This window comes from Gymnogyps californianus, chromosome 1, assembly GCF_018139145.2.
Source record: "Gymnogyps californianus isolate 813 chromosome 1, ASM1813914v2, whole genome shotgun sequence".
NCBI lineage: Eukaryota > Metazoa > Chordata > Aves > Accipitriformes > Cathartidae > Gymnogyps > Gymnogyps californianus.
Window position 1 is genome coordinate 161,680,315 of NC_059471.1, and position 17,294 is coordinate 161,697,608.

General features: G+C 48.9%; 1 protein-coding gene across 1 annotated transcript; it reads right to left on the reverse strand.

Moving 5' to 3' along the window:
* Window positions 1-533: 533 nt before the first annotated feature.
* CBX7 (chromobox 7) lies at window positions 534-10,081 on the reverse strand. The gene is made up of 6 exons (XM_050915548.1): window positions 9,965-10,081; window positions 8,474-8,517; window positions 4,341-4,406; window positions 3,746-3,812; window positions 2,794-3,133; window positions 534-733 (listed from the first exon to the last, which is right to left on the reverse strand). The coding sequence occupies exons 1-6, from the start codon at window positions 10,031-10,033 to the stop codon at window positions 585-587; spliced, it is 735 nt and encodes a 244-aa protein (XP_050771505.1). The 5' UTR covers window positions 10,034-10,081; the 3' UTR covers window positions 534-584.
* Window positions 10,082-17,294: the final 7,213 nt, after the last annotated feature.

A 17,294-nucleotide genomic window follows, 5' to 3' on the forward strand; every position in this document is an offset into this window, starting at 1 on the left:
ACTGACTTACCACAGACAGGCAAATACGGTTCTGAAGTCCTGACAGCAGGCCACAGGGAAAACAGCACTGGAGAGAAAGTCTTAACAGGCTGGAGTTATCTACACAGGTAGGATCCATCGCCTCTCACTGCTGCAGGAAGAGAGGGAGGAGGAAGGTGGGAAGAGCAATGCACAGAGAAGTATCTTTATCCAAGGGATATCAATTGCAGAACAAGGCGGCAGGCTAGAGATCCAGCTCTCTTTCCACCTCCACATGCCCTCTCCCCACAAATGCAGCTGCCGCCACTTAACAGGATAAAAGGCGAATTGTTCAGCTTGCTGCTTTCACATCTAGGAGGGGAGTCTTTGCCAGGGAAAGGGCTGTCAGTTTTTCAGATGGACAAAGCAATGACAAACACACACCCCCTACGCTGCCCTTTTTTGCGTATCTGAAAGGGGAAAAAGGAGAAGAGAGAAAAAAAAAAAGGTCTCTGTAAACATTTTAAGAGGAGACATTTTGGATTTTTTTTCCTTAAGGGATAAAATAACCCTTCCCTAGCCCCACCCTAAAAGCACTGGTTTTGGGGAGCACTGAAAACAGAGATTCAGAACTGCGCACTCCGGTCTCGGAAGAAGCCCTCAGCCACTTGTGCTTCTCTGAAAGTGACGGTAATGGAGTTTGCCGTGATGTCTGTCACTGTCACTTCACTGGGGGGCACAGTGGGAATCCAAGGGAGACTGCCATCCACATCTGCTGCAGAAGGAGAGGCAGATAAAAGCATGTTAGTAAGAGAGAAGGAAGGAGGAAGAAGAGAGGGAAGGGAAGGATGGAAGAGAGACCTCCTTTCTGACAAACGGTAGGTGAAATCAGCCTGTACTGAATCCGCACACACAAGGCAAGAAAGAGCATGGGCAAGCCCTCCCCTTAGAGGCTAAGGGAAAATGGAGGATCATTGCAGGATATAATGGGAAAAGGAAAGAGTAGCAAAGGTGTCCAGACACACACCGGCATCGGAGCAGCCTACACAGAGGTCAAAAGACCCTGTAACGCCACCCTAACCATCCACAATTCCCTGATACCTCTCACCCCATCTCAGCCCCTAATTTGGCTCTGTGTCAGCAAAGCACACTCATCCAGGTGTGAGCGTACCTGCTTGTAAATGCCCTACCCTGCTGAAAAGTCAAAAATCACAAACTCTTACACACGCTCTTCAGATACTCCTATGGGAGTCAAAGGGATCCAAAATGGAGGGTCTTCCTTGTACTACACCTGCAAGGCATCCTGGGTGCGATTCTCTCAAAAATCCATCAATACTGCTTCATGGGAAGGCTGCTCTCCCTTTCTCGTATCCCTCCTTTGCTCCCGGATAGCTCCATACAAGAAACCCAAGCATCCCTGCACTTTCTCACTGTAAGAATAAGTACCAGTCCCTCTGCCACCCAAAGCCTCGCTTCCCACCAACCTCCCAGAGACATCCACAAAAATACAGAGAGAGAGGAAGGAAAACATACCCTCTCCCTGTCACTATACCTGTACTATATACCTTGTTGTCCCAACCTGGGCAAGGAACAAGGGCCCCTTAAGAGTGTATTTCCCGGCCTCTTGGCTCAAATACCTGGGGTGCCTACTTTCACCTCACAAAGAGTCCAATCCCCCCTAACAATAACCGGAATTCCATGCAGGCCATGTGTCAACGGGAGAACAAAAAGAGTTACATTTCTGTAGTGCCGTTCACTCTTCTGATCACCAAATGCTTTAGCACCAAGTGCTTCTAGGGGGGAACAGCCCCACACATTTGCCCATTGCCAGTATGCAACACTGGGTTCCTCTGTCCTACCCCCATTGCTGCCTCCCTGGATTTTGGGCACTGTTTGAGTCCCTCTCAGAAAGGAGGGGATAGCGTTGATTCCCAGAACACAGCCCTCTCCCCAAAATCCTGCCTAACCCAGCCTGGCTAACAGTTACTCCTAGCAAGGAGTAACAGGATTCCCTTAGCTACTACAAGCAGCACAAGCCCTGGTTTTCTACTCCTCAGGAAAGCTACGCCTTCAGAAGCTCTAATAATGCAGAGATAGAGTTTCCCTGGTAACTCAGAGCAACACGCACATCCCACAGCCCTCCTGCACAAGATGCTGGTATCCCTCCCCAAAATGCCAAATGTGCTTGGACATCACCCGTGCCTACACTCATGCTGCCTACTCAGTGGGATCAGGCAGGAGTTACCATCCTCACTTCATCTCTCTCATCCCCCTCTCACATAGCTCCATAGCAAGAGACTTTAGAGGACGTGGGGTGTGGAGAGGAAAGGGAAGGAGGAGGTAGAGGAATGCACTATGGGTTCCTAGCGACATTCCTGTATGCTCCTCGGAGCAGCACTATGAGAGGAGTGCTAGTGTCCAAGCTTGTCCACTACCAGCCAAGCTCCTTTCAGCAGAGCAGCAGGCTGAATACGTGTGGATATGTGGACAGAGGCAGAGTTCATCACTATCACACCTGCATGTCACCTCTGCTGGCAGGAAACTGTAAGAGGGGAGTAACTTGCAGTATCTTCCGTGTGTCTTCCAGCACTGGGAGGGGCGTCAATGATACAAGACTACAGAGAGGCAACAGCACCAAAAAAGCAGATTAATCTGTGCTGTTTGTCCAAACAAGAAAGGAACTTGCAGACAAGAGGGCCACAATGTGAGCCAGTGAGAGCTGCTCTGAGGACCTGACCTAAACCACAATCCCAGGATGAGGTGAGCAAGGAGGAAGCATGCAGAACATCCTTCGCATGCCCCAGAACTTCATAGCCGCGGGGTGTCTGGCCTTACCTTCTTTGCTGGTGTGCTGCATTGCCTCCCAGTCCTCAGGGCCCTGCCTGGCCTCTAGGCCCACTGTATCATTCAGGAAGAACTCATGCCTGCAGTTTCGGCTCTCCAGGCTCGCCATGCGGGGGAACTTCTTCCTTGACAGTCGCAGGTACTTCTGGTTTTTGCGTTGCTTCCGGAGAGAAAATGGCAGGACCGCTCCTCCAGTCTTCTCTGAGAACTCTGCCTGCCCTGGCTTGGCCCCTGGCAGACTACTGTCTCCGCCTCCAAACCTCCGTGCAAGAGAGAAACAGAGCTTCTCCTTTCCCTTGTGGGCACTCCTCAAGTCCATGCCATACAGCCGCTGCCAAGACATCAACGCAGCAACGGTCAGAGTGGAAATCTGATAATACCGTCAGGGTTCCCACCTGGAAGTCAGGAAACTATTCTTTGTTCAGTCCCTAAACATCTAGATGAGCTAGGATAAGTTGTCCTGCTTCTACAACACTGTTTCTCTCACCTCGTCAACTGCCATCTAAGCTCTTCCTAATATGTGCCTCCTAGGATTGGCTGCTTTGCTTGGCAACAGTCAAAGCATGCTGGAACTCTGCTTCCAACCAGTGGCTACCTTTAACATGATGGAAAGTCCAAGCCCAACAGCAAATTAAGAGAGCACACAAACCAGGTAACCTGCCACCATCCAAGCCCAAAGTTTATAAAAACCTAGTTCAGAGAGCAAGGGCTGTTGTTGGTTTGGTTTTTTTGTTTTGTTTTGCTTTTTTAAAGACAAGTTAGCTGGCTCTTCAGCTAACAGGTTAAAACAATCTGCCTACCCATTGATTTCATGTTGTTGTGTTAGCTTGTCACCTCCAATTTTGTCCATGCAACAGCAAACGGACAGTTTCCACCTCCCTGTGAGCAGAGGAGCAGCACAGCAGCTAACGAGTTAGAAATACACAGAGGAGCAAGAGGCTACCTGCAGTAGGAGGCGCTTTGGTTTGGGGCCTCTTTTCCTGTACCCCGATGCACGGTCTCTCTCTTCCCTGTGAAAGAGGAACACAAATCAAACCGAGTACTAAATACCACAGCACAAAACCTAGTCGGGACTTCCACCTTTTGCAGCACAGCTCCCTCATTTCCTTCATTAAAACCCAATGGTGACCAGTGTGGGCTTGGAAAACATCCTAGAATTGCTTCTTGGAGGAGTGAAAGCCTTGCAAGTAAGGGAATTTCTCGGACTCAGCTGATCAAGGATGGGTTAGAGAAACTTATTCACCTTGCATCACTCCAGTCCAGCCCTGCACCTGATTAAAACCTGAGACTGATTGCTCTTTGGCTCAATGGTGCTTGTTCTTGGCCTCATATCCTGAACAGTGCCAATCAAAGCTGCTTTAACGCTGTCTTGTCCGTCTCAGCCAACATCAGGGTACACAGATCAAGCAGGATTCATTGCTATACATCTCAACTTTGATTGAAATAGGGACAACAGGGACACTTCATGCACGCTATGAAATAAAGACACTATTTCCCCTTTTCCTGTGTCCAGGGAGAGAGAGAACATGCACCCTTACTTTTCTTCATAAGCCACTACCAGGCGAGGGTCCAAGATATGATCCTCTGGCTCCCATGTGCTGTATCTGAAGAAAAACATAAGGAATATAAAGTAAACAATACTTTAATGAAACATTCTCTCTGCAGGCCTGCTACCAGTGTGCTGCAGCCCTGGATACTGTCTTCACAAGGGTCGGTGGGGCCTGCCACAACATTGCGAGAGCTTTGAGGAATCCCAGCCATTCCCTCCCCAACTTCCTGCAGACACCACCTCCCCCTCCCAAAACAGGCAGGGCCAAGCATCAAGCAGCTCTTTGTAGGAGAACAGGGAAGACTTTCCTCCCCAGGGCCCCCTCCACGCTGTTTGCAAAGCCTGTGCAGACACTTGCAAACAGATTTTAAGTCAATGCCTAAACAGGTCTCATCTGCAGCACTCCCTCAAATCCAACAAACCCCATGGAACAATGAGACGTGATCTGATACAGCTTTCTGAAAAATAGGTCTCTCTTAATTTAGAGTGCTCAAAGAGTAAGTATGCTTTCTCACCTGCATTATTAATTACCTCTAATCACTGGAGCCAAAAGTATTCATTTAAGAAGAGTTTAATTTTTCTCCAGTGATGCCACTCAACTGAACATGTTTAGACCTAGGCCCTGAGGCAAGCTGATGGCAACCTTCCCACTATTCCTCCTCTTGCTCGACTCCCCCTGCAGGTTACTTCTATCTAGCAGAGGTCATCAGTATTTCTGTACCAGCACAGGAGGAACCCACTGCATTGTGGTCAGGGCTACCAAAACTACTCAAAATAAGCCTGATACTCTGAAAGTAGCCTGTGAACAGTGTCACTCACTGCCCCATCTCCCTCCTCAACTGCCAGACAGCTGTGACAGGAGTCAGATGCTCAGGAAAGGACTGAACCCACCCAGCAGGCAACGCCAAAACCGGTTCCCAAAGGGCACAACTGCACTTAATAGCAGGGAGAAGCAGCCAAAAACTCCCATTATGGAAGGTGAAAGGATCACAAGGTGGTCCTCATGGCATGTTTGCTTCTAAGGGGTCATGTTTGCCCAGAAAAGGTGGGTGGCATGTCTCTACCACACAAACTCAGAGGCAAGAAAGCAAGTCTGAAACCCCAAATGCCTCAGAACATTAACCTTCCTGGAATGTGAGGTCCAGGGCCTGGAGGCAGAGACCCTCCCAGCCCCTGGGGAGGAGGGCCAGAGAGGAGCCACATGCAGGTGGCCAAGGGTGCATTTGTATCAGTACCTTTAAGCAGGGGGAAAGCATTTTAGGATGTTTACATTTCTGGATGAAGCGCAGGCTGCACATGAGGGCATGTGATACATGCATATATGTACACAGGGGAGGTGGTTTGGGAATGCTTTTCTCTTTCATCTCTCCCTTAGCTAGAAGAAAGGTACCGAAATATAGGAGCATTCCTGGAGAACGGGTCTAGAAATAAACATACCATTCTTTTACAAAAGGGAGAAACAAAAATATGAAATTCAGATATCCCAAGGTGCACTGTACATCAGAGAGTTAAGAACAGACATGTCTTCAAAACCCGCTGATCCCTCCCTCCCTCCTTTGCTCAAGCCTCCTGCAGCAACCTGACTGTGAGCTGTCAAAGCCAAGATGCTATTTGAACAGAGGAAGGTTTCCTCCCAGCTGCAGGGATTCTGGCACTCATTCTACAAATTTAAGAAAAATAGTAACACAAGGGGGGAAAAAAGACATCGGATTGCTTTTCATGGGCAGGAGAAGAAAGGGGATCTGCTTTTAAAAAAACCTGGTGGGTGTTGCCTTTTTCTCTGCAGCTCAGTTTCTGGCTTCACTGCAGTGGCAAAACACTGCATATAAAAAAACCATGGTTCAGTTTGCCGCGTGCGCGCGCACACGCACAGAGCTGTATATACGGGTACACACAGCCCAGGCTGCAGCAGAATTGCAGTGAGCAGGCACTCTGGAAAACATAGATCATATGATCTTCCTTCTCCCTCCTTCTACTCCTCCTCTTCCCCCTCCCCTCTTAACTCCAACACAAGTTGTAAACAAGCTTGTAGCTAGAATCAGATTGTAACTCCTCCATTCCCTGACTCCAGCAGTACAATCCAGGAATCTGAGGTGCAGGGCATTAACAATAATTTTTTATTAAAAAGAAAAAAAACAAGTGAAATATCAATTACGTGGGAAAGCAGCAAACTACTGACCTATCCTTATTCCCTTCCATGAAGCCTCCAATGGGAACGATGGGATAACTGGTACAGAGATTATGAAGAGCAGTGTGACAAGGCTGGGGAGGGGAATGAAGAGAAGCACGACGTGGGATGAGGAAACAATGTTGGAAGACGAGGATGCAAACAGCTTGTGGTGCTGCATGCCATCACAGGCATATGTATGTTTAGAAACAAGGAACAGAGACTCCGAGCAGGACAAAAGTGACTTCAATGCTCAAAGCATCTTGGTTTTAAGCAACTCAAACCACTGAGTGAACAGTTAAAATGGAGGGGGGCGGGGAAGAAAAATAATCAGTGCTCTTCAGATTTGGAGTATGGGGAAGAGGGAAGGTGTTTGGACATGTCACAGCATCAAAAGAAGGGAACCCTGACATCCCCTTGCTCCCTGGGCAGAAGGCTGTGCTTTTGATTCCCAAAAGAGAGGTTCTGGCTCCCCCTGATTTCGAAGGCGCAGGGCAAGGAAAGGCAGCAGTAAGAATAAGGGCTGCTCTGTCCAAGGAAACATTACGCCATGCCTCGGCCCACCTTCTTGGCAAGTGACTTTATGAGAGAAGGACCCCAATGCATTTGTTGAAGGGAGAATGAGATAAACATCAGTATTCTGGCCAAAAGGGGATGGTGCCTCACAGACTACAAATACATTTCCCAACTTCTACCAGCAATTAAATTAGGCTTGGCTACTTAAAAGGCTGAAGCAGTCCAAGAACTGACCCACACTATATGGCAACTGGTGCTCAACCAGTGCACAAGGTTACACTTTGACAGCAGAACTTATAGTCAAGAACAAAGTCACCCTCTCTCACAACCGCCACAGAGAGGGGAAGCTGCTTATATTCACACATGCCCTATAAGCACAAGAATTAGGTACAAGGATTAGGCACGCAGGAACACATTTCACCTTCTTGGAAACCAGGTACAATCTGTCAGGACCATCCTAGTGGGCCTTGCTTTGCAACTGCAAGGATGAACCCATGAAAGCAGCCCCCTTCGCCTAGCAACACGCAGTGCAACTGCATGTGTAATGTAGTTGTACCCACGCACATTGTGTATGTACACACACACAGTTACAAACAGAAAAGCAAATACAGGGCCCCATATGTGTTGGCCAGGAGGCTGTTCTACTAGACTGCTAGCTAACATAGTAATATTCTCCAGTTACCTAATCCTTTTAATCTCAAAGCATTTTATAGACTGTTTAGGCACAGAGCAATCGCTCTTCTTCAGACACAGCTGCATTTTAGTAAGAGAAGCATCTGTAAACAGCGTACAGCAATGCTGGAAAAAAAAAAATTTTTTTTTTTTTTTTTTCTTTTTGCAACATAGCAACCAAAGCAAAAGCAGAAGAGGCACTCAAAATAACAGAAGGTTTCAGACAAGGAAATAAAGGCATGGCAGTAGTTTTCAAGGGACAAAGATCACCTGCATTTGGCTACAATCAATAAATCTGAAACATTGCCCCTTTCCGTTTGTGAATTGCAGAGGGGAAGCAGTAGGATGAGACGACAAGACCATCAACTTGTTTTCTATTTTAAAAGACTGCATATGGCTCTAAAAATAAAGTGGGGTCCTCTTGGTGCTGACTCAGGAAAGCAGAAGCCATTCCAAGTTGAGAAGAATCAGGGCTCCCTGTTGAACTCATAATGAATTTAAAAACATTTGTATCTAGAAAGCATCTCAATGGAATATTTCAGTGGTGGCAAAACCCAGTCAGAATAGACTGGCACACAGTTTGTATCCCTCAGCTGCCAGTCCGGAAATAGATTTGGTTTTGGTTTGTGGCTCTTTGTTTTTGTTTATCGCTGTTGGAATGAGGCACAAGAGGTTACCCATTAAGAATGAGATGCTCAGTTGCAGAGATACAGTGTAAGCTATTACTGAATATTAAAGAAAAAAAAGACAAGTGAAGCACAACTTACTTTGGGGGCCATCCTTTCCACTTCACCAGGTATTCTACTTTACCCTAAGGGCAGAAAAAGGAAGAAGAAAACAGGTGAACTCCGCAACCAAATATAGGCTACAGTAAGAGATGCAACCAATCAACAGGACTAAACTCTGCAACTGAAAAGCTCATTTTCCATCACTTTATTTTCAAAACAAAGCCACTTCCTCATTCAACTACACTTGCTATACCTTCTTCCCCAGAAAATGGGCACACAAGGGTATTTCAATGTGCGTGAGCTACCACCAGCTTGGGATTGTACCTTCGCAGAAGCCTTGCAGGCAGAACCCCAAAAGCCAACCAGAGAGCAAGACTGCAACCATTCCTGCATTTACAGGCAATCCTACAAGAAGTCAACATGTATAAACGCAAGAGGGAGATGGATGCCAGGAGCAAGTGTCAGAGGAATTTTTTTTAAGCAGAGAGAAGAAATACAGTATTTCAGAACCTGTGAAGCATCTCTTTGGCATGTTCCCTTCCAGTTGCTACACGCTTTACTCAAACACCGTTCCATCCATCACAGTCACTCAACCTTTTGACCCAAGCAAACAGCAGCTCACAGCTGAAGTTCAGAGTTATCCATTTATTGTTCACTCTAAGTACAAGATTTAAAATGAAAAAAAAGGCAAAAAAAAAGGCAAAAAAAAGTGTAGTGATTGGAAACCATGTTCAAGGGCTTCATGAGCAATGTGCACAACTATTAAAATCTTTAATATTGTACTGAGGGGCTTGTTAAGCACTTCCCAAAGCATGGCAGAGGCCTTCACGCGTGCAGGATGATCACACCTCGAAGTGCCACTATTGCAGCTGCAGACACCTTTACACGATAGCATAGCAAGCAAAGCACTTGGGTACTTGAGCCAGAGAACTGGTTTCCTTTTCCTCATGGGGGGCTCATCAGCTTCCCAATGTTTGAAAACACTGCCCTATATGGAACTTTTCACTGGTGGATCTTTACGTGCTGGATGCTTACGGGTTAATCCTCATAACACCCTGTGGGGACGGAGAGTGTTTTCACCGCTGGGGAAACTGAGTCACTAAGCTGGCCGCCAAATCTTTCCAAACCCGCTCTTGATTCGGGCTGTCCGGTTTGTTGTCACCAGCACTGACTTTGCAGAAACTGAAACCCCCAGCAATGACACACCCCGCCTCCCCCCCACCCCGGCTGCCCCAGAACCCCACCCACGGAGACTCCCAAAGCAGCCTACCCACCTCACGAGCAACTCCCGCCAACACGCGTGTCCCTCGCCCGCCGGCCCTGCAGGCCCCAGGCAGGTGCCGGTGCCGCCCCCGCGCCGCCGGCAGCGCGGGGCTGCCCGTTACTCCCGCGCGGGGGGAGATGGCAGGGCGGCCACGCGCGCGCCCGCCGCGCTTGTGCGAGGCAGGAGGGGCGGGGGTGGGGTGTCTCCCGGTGCGCCCCCCCTCCCCCCCCCCCCGGCGGGGCCCGCCCCGCCCCGCCGCAGCCCACCTTCCGCACGCGCTTCTTGCGGATGCTCTCCACCGCGAACACCTGCTCCCCGATGGCCGACAGCTCCATGCAGCGGGCGGGACAGCGGCGCTGGCGCCGGCCACCGGCGGCCCCGCGACGGGGGGAGCCGGCTGTCGCAAGGCGGAGGGCGGGCGGGCGGGCAGGCGGGCTGCCTCCCGCAGTGCTGGTGGTGGCGGCGGCGGCGAGGCTGGCCTGGCGGCGGCGGCGGCAACAGCCGTTACCCGCTGGCGGCCGTTACCCGCCGCTCCCCCTCACACGCCCCCTCGCGCGCGGCCGCGCCCCCTCCCCTCCCCCCGCCCCGCTTTAGAACCTGCGCAACGTTTTCCCCGGCGCGCGCGCGAAGGGGGGGGGGAGGCGGGGCAGGCGCGGCGCGGCGCGGGCGGGAAGCGCTTGAGGGGCCGTTCCCGCCTCCCCGCCTCGGCCCCCGCTTCCCGCCGCCGCCCCGCCTCACCCCGTGGTCGGCCCCCGGCCGGCCCCCGGCCTGTCCCCGGCCTCCCCTCCCCTTCCCTCCCCTTCCCTCCCCTCTCCGGGAGCCAGGCTCCCGCGGGCACCCCGCTTTCCCCACGGAAAGGGCCGTCGGTTTCCAACACCCCGGCGCTTGCGGAGGGAGCGCCGTGAGGAACCTCTGCCCGCCGCCGGCGCGGTCGCTAGCCGCCGCAAAGCGGTAGTATTTACGAGTGTTTTCCACAGGAATGGCCCTCAGCGGTCGGGTGTCATCGGCGGCGGGTGGGAAAACACCAGGTGACAAAGCGTCGAGGCAGGAGAGGCAGGCGGCACGGCCCGGTGCAGAAGAAATCCGGTGTGGCTCGTCTGTCCAGGCACCCGCTTCAAGTGCCTCACCGTGAAGTGCTGAGGGATTTTATGGACGTGGCACACACGTAGCTATTTGACATCCTGAAACAGGCAGGACCTAAGGCCACCTCTTCAAGGCGGCCGAGGCTTTCCTGGGTAAGGCACGAGAAAACAGGAACATCGTGAGCAGGCTTTCAGCACCGAGGTGTCCAGGCTCCTTTGCGCACCAATCTGGTACGCAGAAATGTGCATTTGCTTCCCGACCACTGCATTAAACGACAGATTTTTTTCTTTAAAGTCTCCTGGGACATTTTTTCATCGGAGCAGTGACTTATTTCTACATGTGTTGCTACCTTTGCTCCCACAAGTGTGCTCAATTGCTCCTCCACTGTGACTGCATGTCGCTGGATGCTGTTCGTATGCAAAGTTTGAGATGGGATGAACCTTATTGTACGAATGGCAAATATTATACAAAAGGAAGTCTACAGTGAGAGCGAGTTCATGTTAGTCATTTAGTTTGAAAGCATTCATTTTCACACAACATACCCCATCTGTACATGTGGATGCAGTAACTAGCAGGGTGCTTATTCTTGCTGCAGCCATTTAAGAACTCAAAGTTCACTGTCGGGAATTGTGACTGTTGGGCTAAACATTAAGCAGACCTAGCAGTTTATAGCATAGTTTTGGTTCTGTAACTGCATAGCCGTTGAATATTCAAGGGTTTTGTACTGTATTGCAAAATAATAATAATTTTTAAAAGCTTTGATCTTCTTTTTAATCCTTCCTTTCTCATATTAGGCTTCTATGTTCTAGAGGGAATCGAGAAAAATATTTAAGATAAAATTTAGTTTGTTTCTCAAAATTAAGACCTTCAGAAAAAGTAGAAATGCAAGAAGATCAGAACATTTGTCTGAATTGCAACGACCTGTTTGTAATCCCTTTCCTTGCACTTGAATCTAATTACTGCGGTGCCAAACTGGAAAATAGAAGAAACTGTGCTCCAATGACCACCTTGGGATAAAATAAAATAAATAAATAAATCCCACAGTCACAACAAACTTGCAGATGAATCCATTATTGATAAACTATTGCACTTCTTAGTATAGGGTATTTACAACTTATTTAATATGCATCTTTTTAAGGTCAAGAATATATATAAATGTTTTTCAAAATTAAATAAACTTTGTTAATGAATACTAAAGGAGCTCTCAAAACGAATCAACCTGCATTTTGATCGCAAGCTATAATACTCTTCTTATAAACAGAGGTATACAACAAGAACCCACACACTCGATACCGTCCATGTAATTTCTGCATGACTATTCCCTTCCTTCTTCCTGCTCTTCCCTTTTCCCACACCAGCAACTGACCCAAGTGAAATTTAAGCAATATTTGCATCAGTTATGTCGCAGCTTTCAAAAAAGCACCCCTTTGCCTGGAAGGATGAGTGATGAAAACTGTCTACAAGATGACATCAGCGTGCAGCAAAGTTCCAGGCAAATCCCACGACATAACAAAAATATGCGTTCCCTGTCTGCTGGGGGATTCTTCCATGGAAGTCCTCCTTCCTTCACAGGGGCTTTATTCTCACGTGCGGTTGTACTGGCTGCGGTGAAACCTGTGAGAGTCAGGACTGCTACGACAACGCTCCCCTGGTTCTTCCAGTGCCTTCGGTACCAGAACACGCTGCTTTTGCCTCATTTTACTTTTCAGAAAATGCTACTAAGCGTCTCACGACAGTCTGGTCAGTTTTTTGCAGAGGTTGGGGGGTTTTTTTTTGCAACTCTTTGGACAAAAATGTTACTTTTTAAAGCTGTTACACCACAGTTACTTTTCATTCTACTAATGGCTATAACGTAATTTGAGTAGGGTTTTTTTTGCATTGGCAACCAAAACCTGAACTCTAAAGGTGAAGAGCAAGAACGTCTCCCTTCCTCCCACCCTGTCCCAAGTTCTGAATTACTGTTAAGTGAATGTTACTAAGCCATTTATAGGGACTAGAAATAATTAAGACAAACAATTTAAGCAATCAAGTTTTTCAGATCTTACAGCCTGTTTTAGCAGTACTTTAAAAGCCATTCTGTGATAAAAGACCTTTTCTAAAGTATATCAAGAACTAGATTACAGAAATCTTTATTGGAGTTGTTCTTGTTATGACTAATTGTACAGTCGCACTAATATATAGCAGTGAACTCAATGTGCAGAAAACCAAAGCAAATATTGAACCTCCCTTAGTACAAATTCAGAGACCCAGATCCAGAAGCCTTTAATCAAAATTCCAATTAACTTCAAAGAGTTTCACTTGAGTAAAAAATGCAAGCAGAATCTAGTACAGAAAAATTACCATTTTAATTGCTACTAGCCTGATTAAGCGATTCAGCTTCCAGTTGATACAAGCATTTACATTAACACTAAAAATTTATTAATGGTCATTTATATTCTACAAAGCCTAATCCTGCCAAAGATTTTTTTTTTTTTCCCCCAGAATACTGCAGCAAAGATCAGCATAGCTTCAAAACAACCCAGCACACATTCCTGAAGAAATGGTGCTTGATGAAGCTTCAAGAAACGACCTTGCAGCAGAAGCAAGCCTTGGCAGCCTACGAGCACGGTGCGGCCACGACTCCATAATGTCACGGGAGCTGGCAGCCATGAAGAGCCGTACTGCCGATACCGTGTGCGATGTGTCGCTGACTCGGTGGGTGAACCGGCCTCTCTTTCTCTGCGGTGCTGTATGTTTAATTATCAGTAGATGGCACTCATCATGCTGCTCTGTAAGAGCAGGTCCATTTTATACGCAGATCACGGTTTCGATATGCAGCCTCGTAACACATCACAGAAATAAAGGACAGCGAACGGGCACAGTCAGTGCTGCCCTGGCCCAGGAGAGCAGGGCTCTGAGTGGGCTCACTCAGACCCCTGAGCTGGCTCAGCAAGTGGAGTGGGCTGAGGCACAGGCAGGATGCACGGGGTATCAGTGCAGTTAAGCCCAAAGGCATCAGAAAAACTACCCTGTTGGTACGCCCACATCAATTAGTACTTTTAATGTTAGTTTCTTAAAACCCACAGAAAGAATGCAGCTGCCCTCTGCTGCCAATTGGCAGCTCCTCGGTTTACCCGGAGCCCTTGTGACAGCAGCCAGCGAACAATGTGTTCAAAGCCGCACTTCTGCGGTGCGTTCCTCACCTGGCTCTGATCCTCTCCCAGCACAGGGATTTCCCAACAGTGGATGGATGGCCAGCGAACCACAGCCCCAGCGCAAAGTAGTGCTCTGCCTCCGGGGGTTACACAACACACACAAGGAAAACAAACATGCAAGTCTCCTTGCCTGGGCCAAAGGAGCTAGTCCTAGGGGATAGGAGAAAGATCATCTGGCCCAAGCTTAGGTCCCTCTGAGAGCTCTGGTTGGGGTCTGCCATGAAGAAAAATACCTCCTGTGGTTCAATGTCATTTCACTTCCCCTCTTCGCCCCTTTTTGCCCAGCATGGGTTTTCTCCACCCCTTACAAGGCATACATGACAGTTGTCTACTTCAGCCTTTCAACCTCTTTGGATCAGAGCACCCAGCATTTCTCTTTCATTGTGGCCATGCCTCGGGCACAGATCTGAGGCACCTGGAGTACCATCTAAATGGGTTGGTAAGCACTGAATCCCAGACTGTGATCCCCTAAACACCGCACAGCTGGCGCTTGTCCCCTCAACTCGGTGGGCAGCTCAGTTTTCCTCTGCACCTTGGCTCACACCCACATGCGACTGGGAAGCACCAGGTAGGTGTTTCTTCCCAGTCTTCCCAGAACAAGATCAGTGCAGAAAGTAGCAGCTACCATTTTTCTTTGAAAATGCCACTGGACTTGTTGTTTTCTTACCTGTTAAACGATAGCTCAACAGTTATAGCACATACCCAGCAGTGCTGGTGATCAAGGTCCAGTCCCTCCTCTCTCTTCAGGGCCATGAAATCCCATCTTTTGGGGGACTGCCCCAAACACCAGATTATTATCTGTCTCAGGAGCAAGGGGAGCACACATTCACCCACTGAAGTTGTCTCGCTTGGTGCAAGACAAATTCAGAGTTCACTGGGCCAGGGAACAGGTAGCCGTGTGACACATCTCACCTTCACGGTTATTTTCCTGGGCAAGAGGAGATCTGTGTCCCGATCCTGATATCTGACTGTGTGTACATGTTATCCAGTGCCTGACTCATGCAAAATACCTAAACGGGTCCTAGTTTAGGACTGCCGATCTCTGCTTTCCAAGATACTTAGCTAGAGAATGGTCTTCCTTCTCTCTGCGTCACTTTGACTGCTGAGTACTTCCATGTCACAGCAAGAGTGAAGTACGCTGGTTTGGTACACAAAGTAGACAATTCAGATAAATTCCTCTACGGGAAGCTGTAGTAGGATTTTCAGTGCTCTGAAGCCTCGAATTGAAGTGTGGGTGGGCAAGGGAAAATAAGTGCTTTTGTGGTTTCCGTTTTTGTAAAATATTTTTGTGGTTTCAATGAAATTGAGTTTTGTTGTTTCAATTAATTTGAGTTTCGTTGTTTTAGTGAAAGCCTGCCCATCTGTGGACATATGATATGTCTTTGGAAAGCCTTGGCTCCCACATGCTCTATAGAAACTTCTTCAGCTGTTCATTGCTTAAAACTTCCAAAGACTCCCACTGTCATGGATGATCCTCTCGCGACACCTCCTGCCTGTAGAGCATCCAGCCCTAAAAATGTTTCCTTTCACAGAGGACTGTTTGCATGTGAGGCGGTGCATGTCCCCTGTTCTTTCCACTGTGAAGGGCACAGAGTTGCAGTGCTCACTTTCCTCGTGTCTGAAGCCCCCTGAAAATTTTGGAAGACTTAAAAAACAGGTATGGGACCAGAGAGTCTTTCACACTTAGCTGAGTGTTCAGCATCTGTGCAGGCCATAACGTGATTGGCATTTGTGTTCAGATCTCCTGCTTTGGTGCCAGAAGCAGGCAACCAAACTTCAAGGCAGGACACGTCTGGGTTGTGCCCTTGGGATGCAGAAGCTAGGAGGTGCTCTTCATCCATATTATAGACATACCATATTAAACCCTGCCCTGCCATGCCAGGCCAGGCGGAGTAGAGCAGACTAGGCTGGTGGAAAGAGTGCGTTACAGTCCCTCCAGGCTGAGGAGAACACTTAGCTCAGACCTCCCACTTTCTGGGAGAGGGCTCTGACCACACAGCTGACCACCATTTACACACATGCTGTGCTCTGTGACAGCACCTTTACAAGACGCCTCTGCTGTGGTGGGTGCCTGATCTGAGATCACGACAGAGAAGGTAAATGGAGGAGGAGGAGGAGGAGGAGGAGGAATGCACAGCCCTAACTCCTAAGGTCCAGGGAAGGATTGAGCTCTCACGCGTTTTCTGCTTTCTGCCTCTAGGCAGCTCCTTGTCCCGGGTGATGGTTTGCCCTTTGGGGTGCCTTCTTATATCAGCAGAGACCAGAAACCTGAATGCAGTCCTGGGAGGCACCTCAGTACCTCAGTGTCTTGCTCTCCGGGTCTGAGAAGGCAGTCATTGCCACAAGCATCCAGCTCACGCTTTGTGTGGAGCGCTCGTTCTCCTTCTTGTCGATGATTTCCCACGTAAAAACCAAGCACCAGCTGGCTTCCTCCTGAGGGAATGTCCTTTAGGCCCTTTAGAGCCATTCCTGATCCTCATGCCTGACCACTGCCCTTGCCAATCAAATGGAGCCCAACTTCTGCCTCCTAAAAACTGGGAGTTCACGGCTTGTGACTCAGAAGGGTCCTGGTGGTGCAAAGGGAACAAGCCGACGAGTCCCAGGAGGAGGGTGCAGGTTGCAACACTCTGCACCGTGTCACCTCTCTGCCCTGTCCCTTGGAAGCAGTATTTCCAGAAGTGATGCAGAGAAAGGAGTTCACTCTAATTTGTTACTCAACTACTGTTGACTTGTCTTGTGTATTTGGGCTTGGCAAAAAGCTGCTCTATGACCTGTCCGCAGAACAGGATTAGTATTATCTGCTGCCTAATGGCTGGGTTGCAAGGAAAGAATAAGAAATTTTTGAAGCGCTGGGAGAGGGACGAAAGGCATTAGAGAGGAATGACGTGCCCTAAGGAAGCCTTCGCAACCGCCTTTGCCTGATTTCCCTGCACACGACAGCCCGCATGCAGACTCTGAGCGGCGCTTGTTCATTAGGTGGCACTACAGGCCCAGGATTTCACGGGCGAGCGCTGTCTCCAGAGGGATCCTCTGGCTCTGAGCGGGGATTTGTAGGCTCAGACGCTTCATTGCCCTATTTGCGTATTTTTTTTTTTCCCGGGGAAATGTGCTGTCCTGACAAATCCTGGAAGAACACAGAAGTGGTATTGCAAAAGCAAAGCAGCAGCAATCAAGACTTCCGATACAGCCGACCGGGCCTGAAGTCTCCAGGAACTGCACAGGGGGGGCCTGGAGCTGCTTGGGGTAACACCCGTGCAAAGGACCTGCAGTCCACCCGCCAGCCCTGGCTGCACCAAGGCAGCTCAAAGGGCAGCGCTGT